This window comes from Centroberyx affinis, unplaced genomic scaffold (genome assembly GCF_046629955.1).
Source record: "Centroberyx affinis isolate AG114_WGS23_722 - 3 ecotype Tasmania unplaced genomic scaffold, CSIRO-AGI_Caff_v1 ptg003305l_1, whole genome shotgun sequence".
NCBI lineage: Eukaryota > Metazoa > Chordata > Actinopteri > Beryciformes > Berycidae > Centroberyx > Centroberyx affinis.
Genome location: NW_027281312.1, coordinates 172,785 through 197,715, shown reverse-complemented (window position 1 = coordinate 197,715; position 24,931 = coordinate 172,785). Strand labels below are relative to the sequence as shown.

The 24,931-nt window shown below is 43.4% G+C and overlaps 1 protein-coding gene across 1 annotated transcript; it reads left to right on the top strand.

The window, feature by feature from the left end:
• Window positions 1-4,958: 4,958 nt before the first annotated feature.
• On the top strand, window positions 4,959-24,677 carry LOC139660441 (BMP/retinoic acid-inducible neural-specific protein 3-like; the record flags this gene model as incomplete). The annotated part of the gene is made up of 6 exons (XM_071538590.1): window positions 4,959-5,084; window positions 6,481-6,594; window positions 8,343-8,375; window positions 17,264-17,486; window positions 23,431-23,737; window positions 23,856-24,677. Coding segments are annotated over 6 exons (1,625 nt in total), but the record flags the coding sequence as incomplete, so codon positions are not given.
• Between the last annotated feature and the right edge of the window lie 254 nt (window positions 24,678-24,931).

Here is a 24,931-nt window from a genome sequence, read left to right as displayed (position 1 = left end):
CACGCTGCGAGAACAAAGATTTATAGCGCGCTACACGCTCTTCGTTGCGGAATGAAGTTGGGTTTTTTTTTTACCTGTAATTGCCGACACACTTGCCATAGGACACTGGCTTCAAGGCTGCCTCAAGGCTGGCACTCGCTGAAAATAAATGGACTTTGATCAATAAGCGGAGGCTAAATTTGCCGTTTCAAGCCGGAGCGCGGATTGGATCGTATGTGCGCGTCCATTTCGTCAAGAAAAAATGGAGGATTTATGTCACTGGGAAGAGAGTTATCAGTTATGTGTGTGTGTGTGTGTGTGTGTGTGTTATGTGCGCGTACATGCGTAGTTATGTGTGGAAATACTTACATCAGCACATCAGAGAGCAATGCAGCCAAAGTGTGTGCATCAGTGTGTGTGTGTGTGTTTTTGTCACCAGATTTCCGCCCTTTTGTCTTCCCATTCTCTTCTGACTGGTACATTAAATGCTATCACAGTCTACGTCTGAATGGGCGAGTGGGTTGGGGATTGCGAAAACTGGAAAAGCGATTGTTTTCTTTTCTAAAGCGCTACTATCAAACGGCAGACAGGGGTTAATACAAAAAAAGAATGATAAGCAAGTGGAGTTCGAGCGAGAGAGAGAGAGAGAGAGAGAGAGAAAGGGTCATCTCTCGCTTTCAAAGGAATCGTAATTTAAAAGCGCGAGCAAAGCAGCTTGTAAAGCAGCGCGAGGCGAATGCTCCCCAGGATTGAAAACAAAAAGGCTTTCTTTAGGCTGAAGGAGGAGAAAATAATATCCTTCAGCTCTCTCCTCAATGAGACAGACAAGGAATCAGGTGTTAATGTGTTTTTTTATCTACTTCAGAGATAAAACTCTAAACACAGGGGACAGGAATGGAAATGAGTGACTCGCTGTGGGGAGACATTAAAGTCAATAAGGGAGAGAATAGTCATTGAATTTACCACTTTAACATTTCTATATGTTTTTTTTTCCCCCTTTTGTTGGAGGTCTAACCGGCTGATCTGCCCTCTTGCAGGATAGCTCTGATTCATGTCGGTCCACCTGAGTGATTTGAGTGCATTCTGGGATTTGAAGTTCATTAGTTAAAAATAAAAGCGCTGCTTTTTTTACTGCTCCTTTTTCCTCTGCGGATGCACTCGACAACAAGGCAACATTTTGCAACAATGAAAATGAAAACAGGCACATAACTGCTCTCAGATGGATGTCAACTGGCAAAATGGGATTAAATAAATGCGGATAACATCATAGATCATAAGCAAGGGTGGAAGTAATAACATTTACTCCATTTACTGTAATTGAGTAGCTTTTTTATCTACTTGTACTTAAGTCATTCATTTTAAGTACATTTTTACTGAAGAATTGTACCTTTCCACTACATTTTAAATCCCATCCATCACAGGGAACAGATTTTGTGTCTCTCCATAAGCAACAGAAACTGGATCAACGCCAATTGTGGAGCCGTTCACAATGAGAAGAGTAACCTGGCTTTACTTTTTCTGCACTTTATTTTGTCATTTCCAAATTTCCCAATTACAAGAATCCAGTTTGAACTCTGTCCTCTTGTCCTTTTAGAATTGCATGGAAAAGATCACATCTCACATTGTTCTCTTTTCTAAAAAGTAACTCAGTAACCTTTACTTCTAGTACATTTTAAATAAACTACTTTTTACTTTTACTTAAGTAGATTTTTACACCAGTACTTTTACTTCTACTTAAAGGAATAGTTCGGTATTTTGATGCTCAGTATGTTGAGAAAAAATAGTTCCTATCCAAATAGAACACAACTATTGACAGAAAGCTTGGTTTTTTACAATTTTTCCAAGGTAGCATACTGACACCAGTGTGATTATACTGTGACTGTCAGCGTCGTGTTTTGCAAAACGACGTCTATCAGTTTTCAAAGATTGTCATGTATGCCCCCAGGTTTCTATTGCAGTAGAGTAGGAGGGAACATCCAGGTGTTACCGGACGAGCGGTGCTGGGAGCTAGTGAAGTTCTGGTTTCTACTAATACGGATCATGACCGAAAACATGTCATTTGGGCCCAGGGTTCAAAATACCGAACTATTCCTTTAAGTAAATTATCTGCAAAGTAACAGTACTTCTACTTGAGCAGCACATTCTAGCACTCTTTCCACCACTGGTTATAAGGAGCAAAAGTATAATGGCAAATGTCCTGCAGCAAAAGTTTGTACATACAGTACAGTTGCCCCCAAATGCCCCAGTTTTTAGACGACATCACAGGGAAACACTTTTGGTGCCTTAAGGAAACATTTTCCCTAAAGATGAGAAGATGAGAAGATGAAACCGAAACGATCCCCCTAAAGAAATCGGACGATCCTTCTTCGAGTGCCAGATGACGCCGTCTCGCTGAAACACGCGGCATGTGTTACTCAAATATGAAACGTTCTAATTGCCGTTTAAAATGCAAAATATAACGTGAGTGAGCTCCAATGTAAGTAATGTCGGGTTAGCGCCGTTCCCCCCGTAAACTGCTGGCTTTCCACTTCACAGATAACCCACTTACCATTTGGCTTCATAACCTTCACACATAAAGAGAACGCAGTGATAATGCAGTGGGTGTAAAAACATAAACAGAGCGGCGCCATAACTCGGGATCGTTTGCAGCTTGAGCGGGAGCGCCGTTAAAACCCATCTGTCTGCAGACAAATGCAGCGCTGGCCCATCTGGGTTCCTTTTGCTATCCGAGACCTTGGGAATATTCAAGGTTAATGCCCCCTTATTAGGCACAGCCGTCAGACCCCGGAATGGCTTCCCCCCTAATGTATGAGGTCTGCATGTTAACGAATGACTTACACCGGTTAAGTAGAGGTTTGCCATCATGCATCTGTCCTCCATTTATCCTGAATTAATAATGCGGTGGCGGCGGCGGCGGCTGCAGGCTTTCTCAAATGGCGAGGAGTTCAACTCTAAAAAGAATCGGTCGCTATTTCTTGAACCTGCTAACAGCTGGAAAGCAAGCAAAATTTGAATTTTCCAAACAGCTCCTCTTAGGAGATGGCAGGAGTGTAACAGTAATTCACCGATGCACTATCGTTGCTGTAAAAAGTAAGACTTAAAGGATAAGTTCAGCAATTTTGGGCCTATATATAATTTGTCTCTTAGTACTTGGACCCACAGAGAGTATTGGCTCCAGAGTCAACTGTCAGTAGAAACAGCGAGCTCCACTGCCTCTTGCTGCTAACAGTGAGTCCAAATGGGGTTTGTCAAAATATCTCCAAAAAAGCCAGTCTGTGAAAACGATATGGCGTCCAACCGACAGTCTTCTACCAAACTCTACTGTTTACAATCTGACCTGACTGTCCGCAAAAATAGATCACTCCGCCTGTAACACACTTTCACCTCACAGCAGTCCGTGCTGCAGCAGAGAAAAATAGTTCTGTGATTTCCAGATTAGTGAAAGTGTGTGTAATAGCGGAACTGTGTCATGTTGACTCTCAACTCCCCTGCGGAGCCTGCAAATGACTTTTTTGGAGATATTTTGACAGCTGAGTCTGGAGCCAATACTCTTTGTGGGTCCAAGTACTACAGGTATGGAAGAGACTAATTATATATAGCTCCAAAATGGCTGAACCTATCCTTTAAATGATGGCTATGTGTGAAGCTGAGGATGGCAGAAAGAAAGAAAGAAAGACATGGAGAAAGCACGTACGAGCAAGCAGGAAGGAGAGAGAGCCAGTAAACTAAAGAGGAGCTCAGTGGAGGAGCCGGTGTTAATGAAAACACAGACCAGGCTCTCACGCCAGACAGTGCAATCTGTCTCGCTGAAATAGAGGCGACACCGGCTCACAGAAATAAAGGAACTGCATGAATATTTCGGAGTCAAAAGGCTAATTACGTGAATATGGTTCCCTCTGTTTATATCGCACCCGGGTTGGGAATTACTTTATTTATTTCCATGCGTTTATTATTTCTTTTTATATTTTATTATGTTATACAGCTCAGTGCTTCGCTTCTACAGGCTGGATGAGATTCGTGCATAACGTTCAGTATGCTGTATCGCACACATACACAGCAATGCACACACACACACACACACACACCTCATGCACAGGTCAAGTGTCATTACATTACATTATCATGCCATAGAACAGGACTGATTAAAAATACCACTCTGACATTTTATACAGCAAATCATATGGAAATCTGGAGATTGAAATCGCTCATGTTTGAACAACTGCACGTTTCAGGCGTTTTTATTTTCAGATGTTCTCCATTTTTCTTGCGTTCAGGTAAACAAGGACTCCGTGTAGCACTCAGGCATCAGGAATAGACCAACGACATAAATATATCCCTCCGTTTTCTCTTTCACCGTTTAGAAAAAGACAGACGCGTTGCACATCGCCTACTGTGAAGATCATACCTGTTTTTTGTTTTTCTTCTAACGGACAAGGATAGCAATAACGTTAAACCCGCTCTGGGTTGTAAACTCAGAAAACAAGATTGATTGTATTTTGTAGATACCTGTAAAGATACAAGCAACAATATATTAAAGATAACACCCACGCACACAAAACACTTTTTTTTTTTTTTTTTTTACAAATGCCACCGTGTCTTCTGCAGTAAAGCACTGACATTTAGGTAGCTGAATGAAAACACACATACAGCACAATACAGCAACACTCCTTTATTGCAACCCCCCATCCCCCATCCCCTGCACACACACACACACACACACACACAGAAACTGCCCCGAGAGCCATTCGAGAGGCGATTCCTCCCTCCATCCTTCATCCAAACAACCACCAATTTATTCCCCTGCAGCGATTCCCTACAGTCAGCAGGCGATACTTGTAATACCCTGCAATGACAGATCTTCAGACACTATCTCAATCGGAGGGTGGGTGGGTGGGGGGGTGGGGGGTGGGGGGTTTGGCAGGAGGAAACGAACCGGCAACATTCTCCCCTTTCCTCAAGCCGTGTGTCGTCGCGTAAAGCGTCCTTGAGCGACCTCCGGCTCGCTCGGCGGGAGAAAGCGAAGAAGAAGAAGCAGAAGAAGAAGAAGAAGAAGAAGAAGAAGAAGACGACCGCACGGTTTTTTGCCTGGACCGCTCCCGAAATGTGTTGGGGATGTTTGCCCAAAAAAAAGAGAGGAAAAATGGGTGAGAGCTGCTCCCCTCAGGTGTAAGTAGCTTGAAAATAGCAGGCTGGATACAAGAGAGAGATTGAACCCCCCTCTCCTCTCTCTCTCTCTCTCTCTCTCACACACACACACACACACACACACGCGTTCGCCTAAATCCATTATCCGTTTCTGATCTCTCGGCGGGAGCGGGAGAGGTAGTTCATCTTCAAATAGCTATGCTAAAGGCACAGCGGCCTCCTAAGGTGTTTGTTTCCGAGGTACGGCGAGCAGAATTTGACCCGGCGGATAATAAAATGATACAGCGAACACGGCGCTGAGGAGGAAGTGTGTTGTTTCCACTCGAGCAGACGGGAACTAAGCGATTGTCGAACTTTTTTTTTTTTTTCCCACGCGGGGAGTCCGAAATTTAATAAAACGGGAGTCTCTCCCTGGAGCCCCGGCGCTTTAAAAGAGACTTTTTTTATTTTTGACGCGGGAAACAAGCACACAACCCGGTTTGGGTCTTCCGTGGTATATGAAATACACTTTTCAACGACGCACCTGTAAAATAGGCAAACAAAGAGAGTGAAAGTTGGTTTTCTTTTTGGTATACCAGAATGTCCACAACCCCGAGTCAGTATGCAGACCTGTTTTGATGTAAAAAACAAACATATTCTGGTCTGAATCCACACATATCCGCACAAGTCTAACCATATCACAGTAATACACCTGAATGCATCTCCGCATTATGCTAATCTGCTGATTGGCAACCAGCATTAGGTATGAATCATCCATGAAATCATTGTGCAAATCAAAGGAAACAGTGCATTGCAGATCTGTGGCACATTAACCACACACCTGCGAGTGTGTTCCTACGCAACACACACGTAAATACACACACACACACACCAATCACTGACACTGACAATAATTATATAGGGCACACTAGATGCATTTGCATGATCAAGTTGAGCCTGTGGAATAAGCCTCAGAGTCAGTGTACATATTTGATGTATATATGAGCTGTCGTGTTGTATTTGTTCTATTCTCCTCTACGTGGGACGCTGTTCAATGCGTCGGCAATACAAACCTGGTGACATTTCAGAAGGAGCAGAATAATTATGTATGCGCTCTATGTATGTGTGTGTGTGTGTGTGTGACTTATTGAATGGTGTGTTTGCATGACGGTGTGTACAGAAGATACGGCGGTGCTTATGCGAGTATGTTTGCAAATCAGTCATCCCTCCGCAAAGTGCGTCCATAATCAGCCGTGTTATACGTGCCGCGCTGGCTGGTGTCATCGCTCTCTCTTTCTCTCTCTCTCTCTCTCTCCGGGCTTCACACCTCCCGTTCTTTTAACTCGCTTTATCTTCCTCGACCTCTCGGCCGCATAGATCAAGAGGCGGAGGAGGTGTCTGCGTTTATGCCTCCCCGCCAAACTCGGATGAGGAGGAAAACGGCGCTTCTAGTTGAGATTGATCCTCTTTACGAGTCGGTAGAGGCGGAAGGTATGTCGTTGAAGCATTTTTTTTTTTTTTTTTTTTCCCTCACGTTACGATCAGCCGCAAGAGTCCAATAAGCACATGAGCCTGATAGCATTGCTTCCCCAAACCCCGGGGAGGGGAAGCCGAACTGTACCGCGGCTGATGGAGAAATGACTCCAATTTCTCACTTAGGCTGTGAGTCTGAGAGACGTGTGTGAGAGGTTAAATGTAAATCCGTCATGTGTATGTGTGTGTGTGCTCGTGTTTCACAACACGGAGTTACAATTCCTCAGCCTGGTAAAGCAGACCTCCCTGGCAGCAAGGCCTAACATGGGGGAATTTATCTATCATCGGGCCCCATTTGTATTCCACTGGAAGCCAGAGCTTTGCAATTCTCAGTGATGAACTGGTGAAGAATTTGAATGTGAACTGCTGGTGCTCGGTCTCCTATCCGCTCATCAGGGGGACTGACCATGGAAATAGTACCAGAATATCCTAAGCTAAGTAAGAGTAGCGGTACTGTTCTGCTGAAATGAGGCTATACTCAAGAAGTGAATCAACTGATAAAAGTCGTAGGTGAAAAGTAGCTAATTGAAAATGTGCTCAGAGTAAATGCAATGCAAAAAGGATGGGGGACAGAGGTCAAGCTAGGTTCTGTTCATTGAAAAAACCTTTACAAAATAAAGCAATGTATGAATCAGCACATCCTTTTAAGGATATATATAGAGAGCATGAATCTCTCCTCCAACAACTGCCTATCAACTTCCATAACTGTTTTCTCGCTACAAATGAACAGTGGATATTGCACATTTTATAGTCTATGTTGAGTATCCTAACTCGATTCTGAAATTCAGAAAAAAGTGCTCATCCCCATTATTCAACAGTGTTACTTCATTGATGTCGCTAGCAAGGCCACTGTAGGCTACTAGCTAGACAAGCCAATAGTCCAATACTGGATGGATGGCTATTTAACTAATGTTAAGTAAGCTACTATCATGGATTAATTTGAGCATTTAATGTTCCATAATTTTTATGGAGAGGCTACATGTGAACGCTGTAATAGATGTGATTTAAAATGTAACAAAGTATGGTAAAAGTAAAATCGCTAACTTCAAAAAATGCTTAAAAAGTACAAGTACACAAACAAGAGTAATTGTAATTTGTTATTTCCACCCTATACCGATCAACAGGAGTTGTGAGTTGTGTTTGATTCCTACAGAAGGCGCTCCAATTATAACAAAACAACTTTTTTATTATTAATGCTGAGTTGTTGGCTGCATGGAAGTAAGGTATTTTTCCATACCAGGGTCAGGTAAACAATCCCTATTCAGGGCCAGTGAGGACCAGAAGACTCACATTCATTCAAATCACTTGCTGTATTGTATAATCTACTGTATCTTTCATATGATCAGGGCAATATTGGGTTAAATTAATCATACGTCGAAGTCCTTTTTCTCAACTTGTATGTGTCTCACAGATAACCATATAATTTTCATTATAGATATGATTATACGGAAGCGTAATGCATTCACTTGAGAAAAAAAATTGCCCTGTTTTTCTGAATTAATGAGATAATCATCTCAGAATTCTGAGAAAAGTTTTCCTTACGAGGTCAATACTACGGAAGTGCAATCCCAAGAGAAGCTCTCATTCCTACTTGAGAGCTCGATTTCATGGAAGCAAATGTGTATTGATCCCGTACTTGAAATCATATAGCACTGTTGGAGGGTTAGGCTGATTAGCAGCAGCAACCGTATGGCTACTCCATGCAGGGAAGAGCTTCTCGCAGGATTTTGAGGTATCTCGTTAATTCAGAAAAACAGAGCAGAATTTTTTTTTTTCCATGAAAACCTTTCTCAGAATTCTGAGATAATTATCTCTTTAATTCAGAAAAACCGGGCAATTTTTTTTTCTCAAGTGAATGCATTACGCTTCCGTATGATTATACATAACCGTAACATGTTTTGATAAGACCCCTGGAACCTATCCATATACAGTTCAGTGTATGGTGTGTGTGTGTGTATGATTGCTTAAGAATGTACAGTCATCTCAAGTACAGGGAGCTCTCCTGGTCTCTTGAAGGATTTCCAACTAATTATGGAAGATGTGGTTGGGAAAAACTGACAGTCTTGAGGGGATTATGGGCTAATCTGAAAACAAAAAGCTTACTTTATTAAAAAGCAAATGTAATTAGAGTGTATCAGTTATGGATCACAAACTACTGAATACAAAGACACCCCCCCCACATTTTTTTGTTTTGTTTTTTACCTGATCCCTTTACCACTGGATTTACACAGATACAAACGTGTTACAGTACCAGATAGGAGGGTTTTTTTTTTTTATTGCTGGCTATGCAATGAAAAAGCCATCAGATCTCGGGGCTGTTAAAGTGACATTTCACTTTGGTGTTAACATTTTCACTTTTCAGCAAATCCACCTCCATAGAAGTTCAGGAGTAGTCAACCTCTAGCATCAGCTGCCCCGGGGAGGTGCTGTCACCACCAGCAGGGAGACCTTTACCCCGCTCTTCACACTTAACAATGAAAGTGATAGTGATGATTTTTACAGCTCCCCAGAGTGGCCAATCTGCGTCATTTAGTCTCATATTCAGCCTTCAAATCTTATTTTTCTTAAACCAAGAGAAAAATTCTACCAATGAGGTGAGATAACTCCACTTATTTCTAGAAAAGTGAAGCTGCATTGGAAACGAGTGTCAATATCATGAAGCAAGTCAGAATAAGGCAGATCACTGCACTGCTATGAAGAAAATGGCACTTGATTCTACAAAATTCTTGAAACAAGTTGATTTGCATTGGAAACAAGTGAAATAATGGAACCCCAGTGGTAGATTTCTTCACTTATTTTAAGAAAATTAAAATTTTAAGGACTCAATAATACACTAAATCTCTTGTTACATGGAGTTTATTTGCAGTGTAAACTCTTATAGAGGTATATGCAGTAAAAACATGAGTAAAAAATCTCTCATTTACTTTGAGAATTTTAGTCTTCCAGGGATGTAAAATGAAATATCGGGACCTTGATCTCTGGCAGGATCAATCAATCTAATGAACAGCAACCGATCTTATTTCAAAATGTAACTCGAGCCTCGTTTTTTAATACAGAGGAGCTATAGAGACTGCCAAGTGTGAAAAACCCATCCTCGCTAACTATAGTGCGAGATGCGTGATGGATGGCGCCTTTAATGTGCTACAGACACTTTGTGGTGATGGAGATAGCAGCTTACTCGACAGCTCCGGACCCTCTGTTTTCCGCTCCGTCTCTCCCAGCCGGCGTGCGTCCCGCGGAATGGAAAAAAACAAAAAACGGGGAGAACGGCGCCGCGCGGCCGCCTAAATAAAACGCCCCCGATCGCACCGTCTGTCATGTTGTTAACCGAATTAAAAGGCGGCAGAATAATAAGGAGGATTATCGGAGTGGCTGTTGAGAGGACTCGTGCGGGATTTAATGAGACGATCTGCGCTCGGATGGAGCCGACGGAGGGAACGAAGTGACACGCATCATAAGAAAGGGGTTTCTCCTGACACCATGTCGTGTGCCACTCATGACAGGCAGCTGTAAACATATCAATTCTAATTTGAGCGGTGACAGCGACTGGAGTGTATTCGAGGGGATACGGCATATTTGTGTACATGTTTTCTGTCAGCACAGCAAGCAATATGGAATTGAAACAAGAGAATTGCGATAAGTCACAGTTTCGGGGTCACAGATCAATGAACATCAGGCAGTTTTCAACAAAGGACACACCTTAGAAAGATTTATATTATCCTTACAAAGGTGGGTGAACTCTATTCGAAAAACCAAAAAAAAGGGTGAGCAGAGTTTAGTTGAGTTCACTCTCCACCGCGCTGCATATAGCGTTTTTGGGCTCTGACTTTTTGTAGTGCCCCACGTCCTTGTAGGGAGTTAAATGAACAGGCCTCAGCCAGCCAGTCACTTAGCTGTCGTCTCCGCCTGATGATGTCATGAATCACTAACTCAGCCCGGAGACTGAGATTCTGGGGCCGCGCGGTCGGCCATTATGGAAAATAACCCCCCCGGCCTCTTTATCTGATAGATTTTGAGTGAGCCAAATTGTCCATAAATTTGGGACATGGAGTCATAAATGTCAGAAAAAGGGAGGAAAACAGACAGACAAATTCCTCCAGCGTGATGGCAGTGCTAATGATCACTGAGACCGTGTGGGGGGAAGAGAGAGAGAGAAAGAGAAAGGGAGAGAGAGAGAGAGAGAAAGCGGAGGAGGGAGCGATGCTAAGGGAGAGTTGAAGGCGAGCTGGAATGAGCGAGAGAGGGAGATGTTTGAGGACAGAGCGAAAGAAGAAGAGAGGATGGGGGGGGGTTGGTGGATGAGGAGTAAAGGGGGAATGTGTACGTGCGAGTTAATCAGCGATAGAGGGAGGAAGACAAAGAGGAGGAGAGGAAGAGAGAGACGCAAGGGCAGAGGGAAACGGATAGGGAGTGTGTCGAGGCATTGTTGTACGGAGGGATTTGATCTCCGCCGGCTAATGGTCACGCCGAGGCTCGCTGTGTGCCATCTCTGCTGGCAGAGCGGACGGGCTAGCAGCAGCAGTCGGAGGCCGGCTCCCAGCTCTCCAGTGGCAAAGCAGGAAGACGTGGCTTTTATCAAGACCAAAATCCACCCCGAAAAACAACTCACACAGGATATTCTAACGAGCTCATTATGTCAATACGGGGCTTTCAGCTGATGTAACGCACCCTCGGGCGGCCATATTGGAGGTCCTCAGCTTTTAGCCATGGTTCATTTCTGTGCCGTTTTTGACTGGGAACTGATAATTTTGCCACTATTACATCTTGTTTGTATTAATAATTTCAGCTTGGTAGCTAGCTAACTATATGGTCAGCCAACCGTCTTGTTTTCTGAAAGCATTTGATATGAACACTAGCTAACGCATCTAGTAGTTAGCATTAGTAGTGGCTAGTAGTTGAAGGTTAACATTAGCATCAGTTGCTTTTGCTTAGAGGTCCCATATTCTCCACTTTCCAGTGTTTTATTTTCTGTCTTGAGGTCCACTCAAAGCTGTGTGTGTGGTGTCATGTACCAAAAACACTCTCAATCCATTTTTATACGTTCATTTTCTAGCATTTCTCTGAGCCTTACCAAGAACAGGCTGTTTCTGTCGCTGTGCCTTTAAGGCTCATTAATATTAACGACCCCTCTGAGACACCGTGGCCCGGCAGCTACAGGTAGGGAAAACTTTCCGGTAATAAACAATGACAACCGCTCAACCGCTTTGAAAAAAACACTTTGTTTATAATTTCTTACAAAAATGATAATGAGCGAACCTTTGTGACGCCACAAAGTTACAGAAGTCCAAACGGCTCGTTTAGAGGCTTTTCGAATATGGATTGTGTGGAGTTAGTTGGCGACCGTGCGTTTTGATACTTTCACCATGTTCCAACTCCTTTACAATCAAAGAGGCAAGGGGAATCCTGTTTTACACGATATGGGACCTTTAATTTGTCTGTTAGCTAGTTAGCTAGCTGGCAAACCCAAAAACCAACTGTTTGCTCAGGTTAACTGAGCTGTTGAGCTCAAGCTACAACTCAGAGTGTTTTGGAGTAGAGACTAGGGCTAAAGACAAGACAGTTTACTGTGTCACTTATCAGAATATTCGGTTTTACTTAGAACGTTAATGAATTGGCCTGCACCCACACTATAAAAGTATTTTTCAAGTATCCCTCTTTTCTTTGCCTGGTTATTATTATATATTTAGACATTATTTTGTGCTCAGCCAATTATCTTATGGGTCTGATGGATTTGGTTGCTAGGAGATTCATGATGCAACTGCAAAGCCTGTAACTGTGGAAATCAACAGCTCTGCCAGAACAGACACCAGACAAACACAGCTCGCGTCTGCAATATCAGGATGAAACAAAATATGGATCCGCTTCATTTACACTGGATACCAGACTGAGTTTGTGGCTTGGCTGGCAAACGAACCAGCTGTCTCAACTTTTGTTATTTGCAATTTTGCTAAAATAAAGAGTGTTTTACCATGAGAGGATGAGTCAGTGTCCTTCCTCACTGAAGTTCTTCAGGTGTGACTAAATGCCACCTCTTTCAAACTATGGCTTGGGTTCATTTTTTTTTTTCTGGTGGGATCCTGACAACAGTATAAATATGTTTTCATGAGCCTGGATCCTGGGGTAAAAATACATTTTTCATGTGTGTCCCTGAACTGTGTTAGCGCTACTGTAATAATTAGTCGAGTGCCGTAATTATCCAGTTGCATCTTGATAATATCACAATCATATTATGTTTTTTGATTATGTCCATAAATCGTTTAATATTTAATTGCTGTCACTTAGCCATGAAATCAAGCCAACAATGTTGCTCACTCAATAACAGCTGCTCTTTTCAACTGTGCTCTCTCCTCTGTATCTTACTACACAAACTATTATCCTTTACTTATGTGGACAATTTATTCATTTACAGGTTTTTTCATAGTTGATGTTATGATTGTGTAAAAAAAACACCATTACACAGGAATTTAAGTAGCTATTCCTTGTGCCATAGTCTAGGGTGGACGCTTAGAAAGTGGTTGAAATGCATATTGAGGTTGGTTTGAATTAGGTCACACATCCAGAAGGCACAACTAGAAGTTTTAACATCACAGAAAAAAAATAAAAATCCTCAGTTCACACACAGCACTGATCAGACACGGCACCATCATCAGTCTCCTAGCAACAAAAGCTACAGCATCTATATGTCTAATTACAGGACATCACTTGCATATTTACTTTCCTTCAGTTTCAGCTAGGTAATATAGCCTGTATTACCGGCTAATGATGTTCAATTCATAATCACATTCATAAGTCATTTAAATTTAATTGCTGCGACTAATTTGTTAAATCACGCCATCAAATAACCGTCTTAATTTACCCAGGAATTGGAAAAGCTGAAAATAACTTGTGTATCATCCAACATTAGCCACAGCATTTCACTTTGAGGTCTCTTCTTCTGCTTTCTTCCACATGCCTATTGTATCTAATCATTTCAGGTGAGGTTTTATACTGTGGTTCACAGCATTTAGCAAATATTAACTCATATGGTATGACAATATGTACACATATATACTGTATATTGGGGCACAGTTCCCTTGCTTACCAGCACTTTGACATCAGAAAAGCAATCCTTTATCTAATAAGACTAATTTGCAATCTATGACTGTACTGCAATTCCTCCAAATAATGAAGCCACAGGTGTAGCCAATATAAAAGCGCTCCATTTTTCATTTCCTGCATTTTCAGCATATTCTTTCTTAAATGTAAAGAAAAGTAGAACCTATTTATATCCATGTGCTTCCTAATAGCTGAAAAGAGACGCTTCCCTGCAGCGGTGGAGCTAAAGTCTAGCAACTTCACTGCCTCATGCCGTGCATGCAGCGGAAAGTTTGACCTCCAAAAAGGCAGCATTTGTATCCCGCATAAATGGTTCGATGTCTGCCTTCCATCTCTTCCCAACGATCAATTTATACCTAGCCGGCTCATTGCAGCTATTACAGCTTAGGGAAGATTAGTAGGGGTGAAATAGTGAAACAGGCAGTGAAAGCAGACCAGCCGAGGAATGTAGCAAGCAAACAGTGAAACGCCAAAGTTAATGTTACCCTACTAATTTAGCCTCATGTCAGCAGGGAGTCGGGCTGCAGTGAGAGAGAGAGAGGGGTAGAGACAGAAAGAGATGAGAGAGTCGAGAGGAGCAAGAGATGCAAGGAAGAAAGAGAGCGAGAAAGACACACAGTGAGACGCAGAGACGGAAATCTCCGGAGAGAGAGCGCGAGCGACTGTACAGAAGAGGAAGATCATACGGAGAGAAAGAGGCAGAGCTACACAGAAGAGAGGGGAGGATAGGGAGAAGAGACCGCGGTGTCAGCGGGGATCACTGAACACTGTAATAGGCTTGAGTCTCGTCAGTTCGGCTCAGCTCAGGTCGGCTTGGCCGCGAGTTCCCTCGCTGTCTCCCTGCCAACAACAACACATGGGAATATGATTCTCCAGCAGACCCAGAACAATCCTAGAAGGTCTCACTTAGTTGGCTGTGGGAGAAAAAAAGAAATAATAGGGTCAAGTTTCCCAAAGGCTTAGTACTGGCATAATCTTTTGCCCATCGGTTCGTAATGGAACGAAAATGATCTTAATGCGAAAAATGCTTTTGGCAAACCCAGCAAAGGGTAGGAGCCATGTCTTCTGTGCAGACATTATTCTCAGTGTAATTTAGTCTTTCTCTGTCAAAGACCCCCCTCAAAATGATGACCGTTTGACTGGATAGCACCATTTGAAATGATCTGTCCATTTTGGCCAGGACAGTGAAATAGATGTCCATTTGGCTGGGACAACAAAGTAGTTATCTATTCTGGCCAAGGTTCCCCATCTGGGAAAACCATTTCAAGATTTGGCTATGCCAGTACTACACAGGCTGTGGTTGCTCAAACTATGGCTCAGGAGCCATGGGTCCAATATCTCATTTGGGTCCCAGGTTGAAAATGTTCGAGCTTTTGGTTGGACAGAGGCGAGAAACACATTCTCACATTCAAACATACGCTCACATTGTGCTAACTTGACCCCATGGAATGAAAAATAACTTTCTTGTACCTTTTTGCCGTTGTTGCTGGACTTAGTGTATACCTATACACCAATACAGGCAAAATAAAGTTGATTTCAAGAAATTTTGAATCAAAATTAAGAGATCGTCTCTTTCCGGTAAACAGCACATTTCTGTTGATGACTCATCCTGCACTCGGGGGGCATATAAGTCAAGTCAAGTCAAGTCAAATTTATTTATACAGCACATTTCATACACAGGGCAACACAATGTGCTTTACATAAAAAGACAATACAGTATGCATATGCAATATGCATCAACAAGTGTTAGTGCAGTTACACAAGAATCAGTGCAGAATATGCCAATGGCAAAATATATAAAACACACACACAGACTCACACACACACACACACACACACACACACACACATACACATTAAGAACTTAGCCATAGATTGTTGTGAAAAGAAAGGTTTTTAACCTGGTTTTAAAGGTGTTCAGTGTGGGGGCCTCTCTCAGGTCCTCAGGCAGGGCGTTCCATCTACTTGGGGCATAAATACAAAAGGCAGCATCCCCTGCTTTGGAGTTAGTACGAGGGACGGTTAAAAGACCGCTGCCTGTGGACCTGAGAGTTCTTGCTGGTTTGTATCTAATTAGCATGTCTGTTATATACTGAGGTGCAAGGCCATTTAGAGCTTTGTAAACAAGTAGTAGAATTTTAAAATCGATTCTAGTTTTGACAGGGAGCCAATGCAGGGATCTAAGAACCGGCGTAATGTGTTCAGACTTTTTAGTTCCGGTGAGAACGCGTGCAGCTGCATTTTGAATTAACTGTAGTCGCCGCACGGCTGATTTTGGGAGGCCGGTGAAAAGACCATTACAGTAGTCTAGTCTACTTGTTATAAATGCATGAATTAATTTCTCAGAGTCTGATTTTGATAGAAAGCCCCTCAGTTTTGAAATGTTTTTGAAATGTTTTTTTCATATACAAAAATTTCATCCAATGATATTTTTATAACCGTTGGAATTATTCCCCCCCAAAACCCGCAATGATGCTAGATCAGAGGCAAATCATGCTCTCTATGCCACTTCATGGGGTCTTTAATTTGGTAATACTGATCTATGACAGCAGACTATTATTCATTTTTCTGAGAACTACCCATGTAGACAACCTCTGGTTTCCACTTTAAGAATCCTTGACTCAAATACAGTTGTCCCAGGATTATGGCTAGTTCTAGGAAATGATACAGTATATGAGATCAATTTTCAAAGGGCCATTAGCTCAAAATTTGATTTGAAAGATTGTTTTTCTTATAGAATATCTATCAAATTTATCTCATTCCCAGGATCACAAAAAAGGTTTATTACCATTCCAAAAATTTCACTCTCAAATGAGATAAGAATCAATAAAATATGCTTTGGATTGACATTTTGACAGAGGCTGGTGAAATGTTATAGCCCTGTAGCAGTTGAAATCCTTTTATTTATGTGCATTAGCAACAAAACCATAATAGGTTACGATAATTGATATTGCCTTTTTGCGCATTTGACATGGAATAGGCCTATCACTATTTTTTGTGCATTTGAGGGGGCGCACAAAAGAGAGAGGAGAGAAAATGCCCTCTTGCCATTTTAGCGCATGCTTTTGTTGGTCTAATCGGCTTGTGATTACCGATTTTGACCTACCTTGTTTGGAGTTGCAGTCGAGCCATGAGATAAATGAAAATGCCCACCCGAACGTGACGCATGCTATCACTCTCCAGATAACTAGCGTGTTTCTAAATGGCAATATCGCAAATGGCGTAATTGTGAATACCGTGAGCTTTTAATGGTGGGGTGAATGAGCATAACGGCACATTGAGGCGCAGGTGTTTACTTTGTAATGGCAATTCATTAGAATATAACAGCTTTTTTTTGTATTCAAATGACACTTGAAACCACCTCCTCAGTCAGTCATTATCTACGCATGCCACAAGGGGTATTAGACAGTGTGGCGAATAGGTTTTCAGTGCTTAAAAAAAACGTATTGTTAACATATAATTACATGAGAAAGACTAATTTTGCCTCTAATTTGCTCTTTTCTTTCTCTCTCTCTGTCGATCTCCCCTCCAGATGAATTCAAAGCCTTCCTGAAGCGCTTGCCCACCGACCGGTTCCTGAATGTGTCCACGATCTCCAAGTTCTGGTCGGCCGACCCGCCCCTCCAGAAGCGCTACGCCCAGCTGGAGTCCAGCACCGCCCTGGTCCAGGGGAAAGCCCAGAAGATTGTCAGGAAGCTGTTCACCCTGAGCAAACGTTGCCCCAAACTGCCCCGCATCAGCCTGCCCCGAGAGAGGTAGGCCTACCGGGATACTTTGAAAACAAACAAAATGGAAAAAGGCATCGTTTGTCAGGACTGGGAGCTTTGGGGCGGCTGCTTTGTGCTGAGTCATTACGGCTGTAGGCTCCCGAACAGCCTGCCTCCAGAGAGGTACATTAGGAAAACCCAGAGCTACATCGGGAGAAGAGCTCTGCCTTTGAATTTAGCAAAGCCCCGATAGGTATACACACGGGAAGGTGGGGTTTAAGCAGGAAAAACACGCCAGTGGGGTACACAATTGCTCCCTCTTAGCAGATTTCCGTCCAAAACATTTATTTTTAGATTGCTGCCAAGCCAAATGCCGTGCTTTTGGCTCTCTGCTGTCAACAGATTGTACAGCAGTAAAAATTTATAATTGTGCAATGCTGTCGGGCGTAAAGAGAGACCGGTAGCAACAGCAGCCAGTTTAGTTGTACCCCGCAAGTACCTGGATGGGTCGTGCATATCTGTAGTCTGCAATGATCCCTAATAGAAATAAAGTACGGATAAAGTGTGGATTGTACTGAAAGTAAAGTTTCATTTCACACCATTTCACGCAATGGTGGAGAGTTTGTCATCTCCAAAAGATTAACGTAATAATCCACAACAATTTCATATAAAGCAACAGCAGTTTGTTTAGACTAAGTAGAAGAAGAACTGGGTAGTTAGCATGAGCAGCGATAGCCACCATGACTGAACAGACAAAGAACAGAGAAACTCAAAACTGCATCAACAGAAAATCCAAGGACAAAGAATTCCGCGAGAACTTTCGGATCCCAACTTTAAGAAAGATCTCCAGAAAGACCTTCAGCAGAGAAAAATAGCTCCCTTAAAGTATTGCCAAACACCATCCAACGTTGTAATCCCGCTCCTGCTTGGAAATCACCATCTAGCCACAACGTGACTGACTGACTCCTCTGTTCTGATGGTGAATTCGACACCTGTGGTTGATTACCAAGCAAAATACCTGTGCATGCTTCACTCGGCCGTCATTTACATGGCAATTTGGCTGCTGCGCCCTGGGAGGGGGGAAATCAAGCCTGTGAAAGGCAGGTGTGGAGAGAGGGAGGGAAACAGAGAGAGAGAGAGAGAGAGAGAGAGAGAGAGAGAGAGAGAGAGAGAGAGAGAGAGAGAGAGAGAGAGAGAGAGAGAGAGAGGTGAAGATTCATTGGGAGAGAAGATGTAAGAGAAAGACAGTGAGAGAGGAGAGACGGCGAGAGAATGCGCGAGAGATGTGACGATTAGGAGGGAGAGTCCGAGAGAACGAAAGAGAGGGGGAGAGAGAGAGAGAGAGAGAGAGAGAGAGAGAGAGAGAGAGAGAGAGAGAGAGAGAGAGAGAGAGAGAGAGAGAGAGAGAAGAAACGTCTAGTTACTGGTTGAAGGGGCCTTTGTGGGGCGAGGTACGTGGCGTTGTGGCATGTTGTAATCAAGTTCTCTCCCGGACTGACAGCTCGGCACTTGTTTACCGAGGACTTTAATTTCCCTGACAGTCCTTTCCCTCTACCCATCACTCCACGTCCCCCCTCCCCTCCCCTCCCTCTCTCGCTCTCTTTCTGCATTTATTTCTCTCCCTCTGTCACCTTTGTCACTCCTTGCTCGCTCCCCTCTCTCTCTTTCTCTCTCTCTCTCTCTCTCACCCTGTCACTCAGACTCTTAACCCAGTTCACACCAGCAACAACAAGTTATCGGGGGGAGCTGCTCGGCTGCAAAAGCACCCGTTTTTTTTTTTTTTTTTTCCTCATTCCACACAAATCCATTTGTTTTATCATCATTCATTTTCGTCTATTTACGCAGGCCTGGGGGAAGAAACGCTGGAGCATTTGGGCAATGTTGTGTGTGATTTCCTGAGCTTAGCCTGGGGATAGAATCTCTGCAGAGCCAATTTTCAGACTGAACTTGTTGCCGATGTTACTGCAGCAAAGTGGATGGTAATTTATGTATGTCTGCTTTTTCATCTCCACTTGCGGTCATGCCCCCCCCCGCCACCCCCTCAAAAAAAAAGTGTGTCAAATCGCCATTGATAAATAATCTCATCTATAAATAATAGAGCGCAGACTGTAAATTAGTTTTTTTGCCTATGGAAAAATGAGATGCGTATGGAATAAACAGCGGGGTAATCTAGGGACGTCCTCGTTGGAGGCTCTTATCCGAGATGCTGCATAAAAATTACCTCTGAACTTCTGCTTAAACTTTACTTTTAACTCTCGGTTTATGCCTCCGAGTGCGTTTCCAAAAGAGGAGATTTGCTTACCTCTTATGGATGGAGGGGGCTGGTAGAGGAGCAGGAGGAGGGGATGCGGCAAGGGAGGGAGGGAGGGAGGGAGGAGGGGGGATTTCCAGCTAGCTGGCTAGAATGTTTGGTTTTCCTGCATGGGAGAACCCCCCCTCAGCCCCCACCCCCCATCCCCTCAACCCTCCTACCAACAGAAAGATAACAGCAAACACAAATCTAAATGGGATTTTTGTGCTGTATTCTGCACCCATGGAGAATTGTTTAGAGGACTGACACACCAGAGTTTCCTAGGTGAAATTCAATCCAAGGCCAGCAGGGCAACGTCCAAACTCAATGTGTCTGCATCAAAGGGTTAAGCTGATGATACACAGGCAAATTTTGAGAGGAAATTTGGGCCAAAGATTTGTCAGCAATGCACAATGAGTATGAGCGACTGGGCAATGGACAAAGAGAGCAATGGGCAACAGTAGCTGACAAATTTGGAGTGAAAATGGATGAAATAACAGATACTGCTGCCATCACTGTTATCTTGGCCCCCTCTTTTCTACTGAAAATGTAATAATTTAATGGAACACATGTATTAGAACTAACTAGCTTGCTAACAGCTAGCTAGCTTGCTAGATTACATTCTATTTACAAAAGAATCTATTAGCTGTGTTTACTATTTAGTAGCAGTTGGGATTTTTGATTGATTTGATTTGACTTTTGAAAATATTTTGGGCTGAGGACAGGTCATATGACCAAATTTCTTCTCTCTGATTGGTTGACGTGTAGCAAAGGCAAGATGGCTACATTTCAAACTGCTACATTGTTTTTAGAAAAATATTTCCCCAAAATTTGCCCTAAAAATGTGACTGTGTATCATCACCAATGAGGTAATGAGTAAACCTAAACCTAAAGTGTACACCAACATTTATAATGTGGCTTTAGGAACATAGGTGTGAAGGAAAATTTGTTAAAGGAGACATAGGCTAAGACAACATAGGGTCAAGCCTAGTAGAGTCATTGTGCAGTCAGTGAAGAGCTACTGGAGAGAAAATCGCATTTACTTTGGCAGAGAGAGGGGTGTGTTTGTATGTGTGTGTGTGTGGGTGTGTGTGGTTGAGGGGGGCATAAATATAAGCGGATTTCATTCGATTTTAATTAAGTTATACCAGTTAAGAACTTCTCTGTGGCTCTAAGATCTGGCTTTTGCTGTTTTTTCCGGCGCAGATCTAATCTTTTCATGGGGAGGGGGGGCAAAAAAAAAAAAAAAAAAATCCAATCCGACGATGAGAAAATCAGATCTGTGCGGCGAGGGGTTAGAAAGCAGATCTTTTGAACCTGCGTAAATCCGACCATATAGAGCGTGCGGGTTAGGAAAGCTTGTCGGTAGCAGTCAGCGGAGACGCGTGTCCTTGTAGGCTGAACTAAAAGCAGCAAGCGTGTGAAGGGCTTTGCTCCTGCCCTCTGTAAGGCCCCTGTAAGTAGGCCGATAAGCTCCCCGCGTAACATCAATCATCAGCCAGACACTCACTATAAATGGGATTATGTTAAATTAAAAGCTAAAACATCGTCATCTACGCTGTCGCCGCATGCACCCCCACCCCCCCGCCCCAAACCCCCTCCCAAGCCCCCTCCCACTCCGTTGTTCCTCCTCTACTCTGTTGAGCACAATGGGGGTCTGCTATAGTCAGAGGGAAAGCAGTCATGGTTATTGAGGAATCAATTTGCGCTAAATTAAGGACATTTGCGGCATTGCAGGATCATTCTTACTGAGGAGTAGAATAGGCTCAAAGTCTGCTTGTGGATTCGGGAAGTCGTTGTGCTGCTATACCTTGTTTATCATCTCATTGTTTTGGGTGCACCTAATTACTGGGAATAATTGAGGTCAAATTTCTGACTAGTAGCTGTAGCAACAACACTCTCAGCATTCGTCATAATGACACACATTTGTATCTTAATACTCTGAAGCTTAGTTCATTAAACATAAGGTCTAAACAGAAAATGGGTTGCAGTTTAAGAAGTAAATGATGGAATCAATCAGTCAGACTGAGTGGAATATTTCTGTACTTCAGTTAAATTTCAACTGAGCTGCTATTTAATTTTCCATCATTTCTGGTCCTCTGCCAGAAGTGTCTTGCGCTGACCTGTTCCCAGCGCTCACTCTGAAGTACAGCTACTATACATGTACAACTCCATGTCAACAAAACACTGCACTTTATAAAACATAAAACACAGAATATGTACTTCTTAGTATCAAGAGACGCTTCAATTTTATTCACTTCACTTGATTGTAGAGTGGTGATCTTGACACTGGAGGTGATGCTGTAGTCCTGACCCAACCCAAACCCATCACATCATCTTATCATAATGTATTTCCTCTCCTGCTCCCTATTATATAATCATGGGTGCTATAACAGCAGTACCACCCTAGAGGGGATTCATTAGTGTGATTATGGGTGCGAGGGTGATGTGGCTGTCAGCGTCACTGTAGTACCCACAATCTAAGTAAACAACACCCATTAGGCTATTGTGACGCAAATGTTACCAATGCATGTGCACTTGAAATGTTTTCTTCCAAACAGAGTTACTACATTTGGATGAAATCAAAACAGGAGAAAACAAGGAAAGCGCTGTACCACAAGAGTTAAATACCACAAGCTTTATGGCCACTGTCAGCATGGTTAGAAGACATCTTTCACCAGTTAGATTGCTTTGCCGAAACTATTTGTGGTATGAAATGAATACTGTAGTGATACTATTGTGCAGTTACAATACTCTGCAATGGATATTATTTTCACTAGTCCAACTGAACCAAAGATCTACTGAATATTAACGGCTATGTCCATATTCAGAATGCTATAACTCACTAACTAATATTCCACACCTATAGGTCCCCACCCACGCTTTTGCAACCCATTTCCATGGCGCGGAGCCAGGTTGCTGCTGAGCTGTGCCCAGTTAAATAACACGTAATGCCAAGCACCAATCCTAGCCAAATCAAATAATTATCTTATCTTATTATGCAGTAGCAAATGTTCTTCTCTGCCCAGGGACTGCCAGGTTTTGGCAGAGAGGGTCAGCTTTCTGCCATACATCATGTAACACATATCCAACAGCATTTAATACCAAATGTTAATCATAGCCAAATCTAATAATGGTCTCATCTTGTTTATATATCATAGCTAATTTTCCCCTCTTTTCTATGTCAGGTTTTGGCTGCTAAGCTGAGAACCGTTTGCTGTTCACTGCAATAACCGTCAAAATACCTTATTAAATAGCAAGCCCCAATGCTAATGCCAATAACCAAAATAAGTAACTAGCTTACCTACTTACATTTACTTAATATCTTACTGCCAGATAGATAGATAGATAGATAGATAGATAGATAGATAGATAGATAGATAGATAGATAGATAGATAGATAGATAGATAGATAGATAGATAGATAGATAGATAGATAGATAGATAGATAGATAGATAGATAGATAGATAGATAGATAGATAGATAGATAGATAGATAGATAGATAGATATTGTATTGTATATTGTACTGCTATACTTGATCAAACTCAATTTTTCTCGCCTTGATCCAGGCTTTTCAGGTTTCGGTTGAACTGAGCCCAGTCCTGGCTGCACTTCAACACAAACGATTACCTGCTCTGTATTCTGTGCTTGAATACACTGAGCACTGAATTGTATTACATTTTTTCTCTTCTCTCTCCAGGCCTGTTGGGTTTTGGCTGAACCGGGCCCAGTCCCTGCTCTACTGTAATGAGCACGGTGTTCTGGGCACCTTCTCTGAGGAGGTGAAGAGCTGCAGCTGCCCCGTGGAGCAGCCCTCCTGCCAGGGAGTCGTTCCCTGCATCGTGGGCACCTCCTCCACCTCCTGCTCCTCCTGCGCTGCCGACAACGCGACCCGCTGCGGCACCTGTCACCACGGAAACCTCCTCCACCTCGGCGCGTGCCGGCCGAGCATCGCCGCGTCCCTGGACCACTACCTGAACTTTGACCTGGACATGCCTGACGCCGAGGTTTTGAGAAGCTTCTACACTCTATCTATCTATCTATCTATCTATCTATCTATCTATCTATCTATCTATCTGCCAGTATGTGTACAAAACTAATCTCACAATCTTTATCCATCTTCAGGTGAAGTATCTGCTTCAGCGTTTGGACAGCAGGATAGAGGTCCACGCCATCTACATCAGCAACGACGTCCGTCTGGGAAGCTGGTTCAACCCCGCCTGGAGGAAGAGGATGCTGCTGACGCTGAAGAGCAACAAGAACAAGTCCAATCTCATCCACATGCTCATGGGCATCTCTTTCCAGATTTGCTCCACGAAGAACTCAACGCTGGAGCCCGTGCCTGCGATTTACGTGAATCCTTTCGGGGGAAGCCACTCGGAGAGCTGGTTCATGCCGGTGAACCAGCCCGACTTCCCTGACTGGGAGAGAACTCGATTGGACGCCGTTGCCACGTCACAGTGTTACAACTGGACGCTGTCGCTGGGCAACAAATGGAAGTCCTTCTTTGAAACGGTGCACATCTACCTGCGCAGCCGCATCGTCACGGACGACCCAACAGTCAACGAAACGCTCTTCTACGAACCACTGGACCTGGACGACCAGACGTCCAACCTGGGGTACATGAAGATCAACACGCTGAAGGTTTTCGGATACAGCATGCACTTTGACCCCGAGGGCATCAAGGATTTGATCCTCCAGCTGGACTACCCGTATACGCAGGGCACACAGGACGCTGCCTTCCTGATGCTGTTGGAGATGAGAGACCGGATTAACCGGCTATCGCCGCCCGCACCGCAGCCGCTGGACCTGTTCTCGTGCCTGCTGCGCCACCGGCTCAAGCTGTCCGCCGGCGAGGTGGCACGCATCAAGGACTCCCTGCAGCTCTTCAACTCCAAGCTTCCCAACGCGTCTCCCGAGCCTGAGCTGGCCCAGCTGTGCAGTTAGCTAGCTTAGCGCACAAGCCAGGATCAGGAGTGAACGGCACAAGTAGAAGGGGGAGTTGCTGATTCAGGGACGAACCCACACTGGGTAGGGGAGGTCCCAAAAGGTTTGGATTAACGGTGTGTTGAACCCAACTGGTCTGGATTAAGAGTCTTCAACACCAACATTCTGGATTGCTGGGCTTTTCTTATGGTTCCGTTGGTTTTCCAGTATGTGCACATTGTTAAATTTTTTATTGGGGGCCCAGAAGTTGCAAT